The sequence below is a fragment of the Sinocyclocheilus anshuiensis genome, unplaced genomic scaffold (assembly GCF_001515605.1).
Source record: "Sinocyclocheilus anshuiensis isolate Anshui unplaced genomic scaffold, SAMN03320099.WGS_v1.1 scaffold2051, whole genome shotgun sequence".
Lineage (NCBI taxonomy): Eukaryota > Metazoa > Chordata > Actinopteri > Cypriniformes > Cyprinidae > Sinocyclocheilus > Sinocyclocheilus anshuiensis.
The window spans coordinates 6,689-12,537 of record NW_015551258.1 but is presented as its reverse complement, the minus strand read 5'-3'; the positions used below and the strand labels follow the sequence as shown (position 1 = coordinate 12,537).

The window sequence follows — 5,849 nt, the reverse complement described above, 5'->3', positions numbered from 1 at the left end:
TAAGATTTTTACTTGGCCCTTTTTTTTTTTTTTTTTTTCTTTCTTTCCCTCCCCTGATATTTCTTTGGAAGTAGTCATGATCCTTTTCAGTGTTTCGTTCCTGCGGTTGGATCTGTGCATGAAGTGGCATGTAACCAATGCCATGTTGAATTGTAAAGCCATAAGACTGCTGCAATTTGGTTGCATTCGGCAGGACAGCACATGGTGGTTCAGCATGGCTGCGACTACAGTAGTCTTCTGAATTTAACAAAGTTCACTTCTATGAGATCCAAATGCTTGTCACTCCCTGTTTGCCATATGCTGCCATTCATTAGCTTCTACTCCTCGTACTGAAGCGTGATGTAAGTTGTTGATAGTCTTCATCTCATCCAACAGGTAAAGAATCTTTGACCTTGGTGTTTGTTGAGACCAAGAAGGGAGCGGATGCTCTGGAGGACTTCCTGTATCGTGAGGGCTACGCCTGCACCAGTATCCACGGCGACCGTTCCCAGAGAGACCGTGAGGAAGCGCTCCATCAGTTCCGTTCAGGGAGATGCCCCATCTTAGTAGCCACGGCTGTATGTCATCTTTCTTCCCGCTTTCGTTTGTTTAATCTTTGGTATGTTTTGGTGCAAGTCTCAAACTCTTTTGTTCCGCAGGTGGCTGCTCGTGGTCTGGACATCTCCAATGTGAAGCACGTCATTAACTTTGACCTGCCTAGTGACATCGAGGAGTACGTCCACCGCATCGGGCGAACCGGTCGTGTGGGAAACCTTGGTAATTGCAGAGACAATGTTGATACGCTTGCTGTAGTATACAATGGAACATTTGTCTGCTGTTTAGTGCCAGATCCTAATGCATCCCAGCGAATTCAGTTGTTTTGTTTGGTTGTCTCAGGTCTTGCCACATCATTCTTCAATGATAAGAATAGCAACATCACCAAGGATCTGCTGGACATCGTGGTGGAGGCCAAACAGGAAGTCCCCTCCTGGCTGGAGAGCCTGGCCTATGAGCACCAGCACAAGAGCAGCAGCCGCGGGCGCTCCAAGAGGTGTCTTTCCATTTCTGAAGTTTTTTACCTTTTACAATCAGCCCCTGGGCACCCCATTAAAAGGGTTTTGTGTTTTTCAGGTTTTCTGGTGGTTTTGGTGCCAGAGACTACCGTCAGACCAGCACCAGCGGCGGAGGCTTCGGGAGTCGCGGCGGCCGTAACACCGGTGGTCACGGAGGAAACCGTGGATTTGGCGGGGGTAAGGGTCGGTTTCGCTCCGGAACAACGCCCTCATTGGGGGAAGAGGCCTTGGTGGCTTTTTTTATTTACTGCTTTCCTTCTAAGATATTTTCCAGTTTAGTTGCATGACAGAATAGTTCTTGAGTGCCCGTCACTCACCTGGTGTTTCTGGTCCTCAGGTGGCTTTGGTAACTTCTACAGCAGTGATGGCTATGGAGGAAACTATTCGCAGGTGGACTGGTGGGGAAACTAAGACTCCTTCCTTCACCTCTTCACTCCCCACGATGACAGTGGATCACCATGCCAAACTCACTGAATGGAAACCACATGTACCATAGCCAGACTGTATACCCTGTGTAGCTTTGAAGAACTTTGCAGTACATTACCAGCTGTGATTCTCTGACCACATCCGGAGAAGCTTGAGCTCCGTGGGACTCGGGGATGCCGGGATTTCTGGAGGTTTGACTGAAGCGGTCTCATGATGTGCTCGACCGTACTGAAGGGGGAACTGAGGCTGAAGTTTGCTTTAGATTCTTGGACTCTAGTTTTCCACTACATCTCATTTCTTTATACTAAACGAGAATCATTTGTTTGTTAATGTACTGTGCCTTTAAATTTAGACTCGCTGCGTTTTGTTTGTTTTTCTGTTCTTCTTTTTAAATGTCTGGCTGACATTGGCTGTTTCCCCTCTTTTTTTTTTTTTTTTTCTTTTTTTTTTCCTTCCCCCTCTAAAGATTTGTTTGGATGGTATAACAAAATAAGCTTGATGTAATCAAACCTTGGCAAAGTCTGGGGTGGTCTGTCACAACCTCATTTTGAACTGAAATTTTCAACGGGGTCACCAGTGCTGGTGTCGCAGGGGCCTGACCCCCTCCATTGGCTTGAGGTCTCTTGTGGTAAAACTATCACAAGGGGGTGAAAAATATTGAATGTTGGAAGGAAAAGATCTCGCTCACTCTATCCTGGAGAGGTATCTATTATAGAGATGGTAGTCTTCTGAGAAAGAAACCAAGCCATTCCAGTATATTATCTTAAATTTCGATGTTGTGACGAACCGCGTCTGCCTCCTGCCGCTCCGCTTCATAACCGAACCGTAGAGGCAGCTAGTTCAGAACCGCACGCTAGCTGTTTAGCGGTGTTGGATTAACTTTTTTTTTTTTGTTTTTTTTTTCTTGAACCGTAATGGAGGTAGCAATTGGATTTGTCTTTTTCTTCCTTTGAAAACCATTCTTGAAGTCGATGAACGGTGGGCTTGTGGCAGCTTCCGCAGTGAAGCGTTGGAATGGCTTCTCTAGGACCACGAGGTCTAGCGGACGAGCCCAGAAAGCCCAGCTCGTCTCTGAAGAAATCCGCATGCTAGTGTTCTTGTTTTTTGGTCAAGGAGATTTTCGAACCGATTTCTGCAGCAGGCTTTTACGTTCGTTACAAGTAACATTTGTTCACTTTTTTTTGTTTTTCTCTTTTTCAAGCTGCGTTGAATTCCGAAAGACATCCTCGGCTTTACTCTTGAGACACGGCTCCCTCGTGACCCCCGGATCTTCGGGAGGCCTGGGGTCAGTAGAATTCGGTGTACACCACGGGAAACTGCACGAAACCAGCTGCAGGGCTGCGGCTTGGGTGTAAACCAGACTCGTACTGGTTGGTTTAATGGAGGAGGTTTCCATGGCATCCTGGCCAAAGACGGTTCTTTCAAACTCCTGCGCGCTCTTAATCGTACGCTAAGGGCGAGTGGGATGCGTTTAACTGAAGTGCAATAGATTTACTCAAGCGTGTTGTGCCTTTTAGAAAAGGTGACCTGAAGCAGATGCGTTGACAGTATTGAGGTGACTTGAGAGCAGTGGTGCTACTTAGGCCCATTAAGTTTTACAAAAGTTGTTTTATTGCACATCTAGGGTTTTATGTAAGTGTCTTGAGTGCGTGTCCTTAAGCTTCCAAATATTGTGTGTGAAGATTGTGAAAACGCAGCTTGTTTACAAAAGGGGACGGGTTCTCCAATAGTTAACCAGGATTGATTTGGGACCAGGGATTAGCAGTGGGGAATTTAGCTATTTGCACAGATTACTAGATTCTACTTTTGCTGCTAGTTTGTGTAATTTATTAAGCATTTTTGAGAAATATTTATTTTTATAAGCCTAAAAGTGATAGTTTCAAGAAACTTGACCAAAAGACCGTACAAAAACACTGGCACTTGAATGTTGAATGTCACCCGTATGCATGAAATTTATATTTTTCGGGGTAGTGTGAGCTTTTTAATGTTTAAGGTCATTTTGGACTAAATCCACAGCTGTAATTGGTCTCTCTGACTAAACGAATCGATCCGATCATTCAAACTCTGAATTGGCAGCCGAAATTTAAATTTAAATAAACAACCATGCCAAGGTTTGGATAAAGTTGCAGAAATATTTTTGTAAACGTGTATCAGTGCAAAGTGTTCAGATTATCCAGTTCTCTTTTTGTTTTGGTTTGTTTTTTTTCCAATATTTTTTATTTTTCATTTGTACCCCCAGTGAATGTCTGGCACACGGCAATCTTAAGTAACAAAAACATGTGGTTATTCTCTATTGTTGCATTTGCATATTGGGCTCTGGCGCTGGTGTTCTCGGACAGGTTTGGCTGAACATTCAGTCTTAATTACAGAAGCAGTTATGAGTGAAGTGTTTAAAGCATGCAATGAGAGGCTTTTAATTGACCAGATCATGTGAAAGAACATCACCGGAGCCCTTAGAGTTAGAGTATTTGCTTTATGTACTAGTTTAGCGGCTGTGCACTGCACGAAAAATGAAATGTGTGTTTATTGTATTTTACCAAATTAAAGTTGGAGATTGCAAATACAGAAACCGCTCGGGCATCTGTGCATCTTAAATGATTGGATACTAAATCCCTGCTATTGCCTTAAAAGGAGAGTTCTGCCAAAAAGAACATTGTCATTTACTTGCTTTCATGTTGTTCCGAAACTACGACTTTCTTCTATAGAATAAAAAGATGGTCAATGCAGTGGTTGGTAGATTGATGATAATGCAACTTCAGAAAAGGAACATAAGGGACAATCGTGGTTCTTTAAAGAAAAATAAGGGACACTAAAATATTTGTAGCGTACCACATAGTGAATGTCACTTCAGTGTTCGGCAAGTTGTGTGTGTATAAAAGATGTATAACAGGTTCCCAGACATAAACCGGTTTCTTTTGTTTAACCAATATATGTAAGTTTTAATTCTAAAATAGAATTGTAATGTCATGCAAAGAGGTCACAATATACACAGACCCTTGGCTAGCGCAAACTACCACTTTAGAACTGCAGTTGTGTAGTAACTTTTATATCACTGTAAATTCCAATTAGTAAACCTTACTTAAAAAAAGCATGCAAACCGATTGCCTTGAAAAAAACAAGTAAAGTGAAATAAGAATAATAATTTGTAATAACAAAGGTTTATTTAGTGTTGTAAACTTACACGCAAGTTCTGGTAACTCAGAATCACTATTTTCAACTAAATATAAGTACAATATACTATGTGCGTATTTCAAACAACTCTCATTTTTGAAACTTACCTTATTATTATTGTATAGAAGTAATCAGTCTTCGTCCAGTGGTACAAATGCAAGCAGTCTCAGCAAATTCGGCGCACAAATTCAAAAAAAAACTTTGCTTGTTGCGCATGCTTTCTAACCTTCCGTATTTCTTCTTCTGTTGTTTTGTTGTGGCTACTTGAATATTTTAAGTAAGAGTTACTCATTGCAGCAAGTTGTTTTATTCGCCTTAAAATTAGCTGTTACTTAATAAAACCGAGTAAGTATAACAACTAAGTAAAGTTAACTAATTATATCTAAGTAAGGTAAACTATTGGATTTTACAGTGTAATAGCGACAGCAACACATTTAAAATATCATCAACCCCTCTTATTTAAGATACAGATAGAAACACATCTGGCATAAAAGCTGAAACCATAGCAACTGAATGTCTATGAAACGTCAGTCAATAAAGCATTTTTTAAACAATGGCACTTAAAATTTAGAACTAAACGTTTGTTGCAACGTACTTACTGTATGAAAGAATGAAAATGCATATTTTTCAATTCAAGAGTACTTGGAGAATTAGTATTGGCTGCATTTTGGGTTTAAATAATGAGATCCAAGGTTAAGAATACGCTAGAAGTTATACATTTTTTTTTACTCTGTTTAAAAACATTAACTAGACGACTTGACTTTTTGATCACGTCTTCGCTCGGGTAGATTGCATGCTTTCTTGCGTGGCTGGATGTCTGGACTACAGTCTATGGTTTAGACTCGTGAACGATATTCAGTTTGCGTTCGCCAAAACGCAAATCAAACGATTTGTCCAAAAAGAATGATTATTCTCAGTTAAAGGGGTCATATGATGCGTTCACCCTGGACGAAGCGGAGTCCAGCCCGGGGTCATCACATGTGGTTGCCGCAGGCATCATCACAGTATGAAATTAATAGCACATTTGTGCTGATATTCAGAAAAGTACATTGGTGGTGCAGTGAATATAAAAACGAAATAACTCATACATGGGTATGTTTTTCTTTGCTTGAATTATAAGGGCATTCTAACTGTATTCTAACAGGCTTCATCGCGCAGTGAATGCTTTTGGACTCAAGACGTGTTTTTGTTGTTGTTGTT

The 5,849-nt window shown here is 41.3% G+C and overlaps 1 protein-coding gene across 5 annotated transcripts in view; it reads left to right on the top strand.

Annotated features, from left to right (window-relative positions):
* ddx3xb (DEAD-box helicase 3 X-linked b) overlaps nucleotides 1-4,043 on the top strand; it is a 12,475-nt gene extending 8,432 nt beyond the window's left edge. For all 5 annotated transcript variants that reach the window (XM_016453672.1, XM_016453670.1, XM_016453674.1 and 2 more), the window contains 5 exons: nucleotides 376-557; nucleotides 639-756; nucleotides 877-1,030; nucleotides 1,111-1,229; nucleotides 1,390-4,043. In XM_016453672.1, coding sequence (XP_016309158.1) covers nucleotides 376-557; nucleotides 639-756; nucleotides 877-1,030; nucleotides 1,111-1,229; nucleotides 1,390-1,463 — 647 coding nt within the window. In that variant the 3' untranslated portion in view covers nucleotides 1,464-4,043. The remainder of the gene's footprint in view (nucleotides 1-375; nucleotides 558-638; nucleotides 757-876; nucleotides 1,031-1,110; nucleotides 1,230-1,389) is intronic.
* The last annotated feature ends 1,806 nt before the right edge of the window (nucleotides 4,044-5,849 follow it).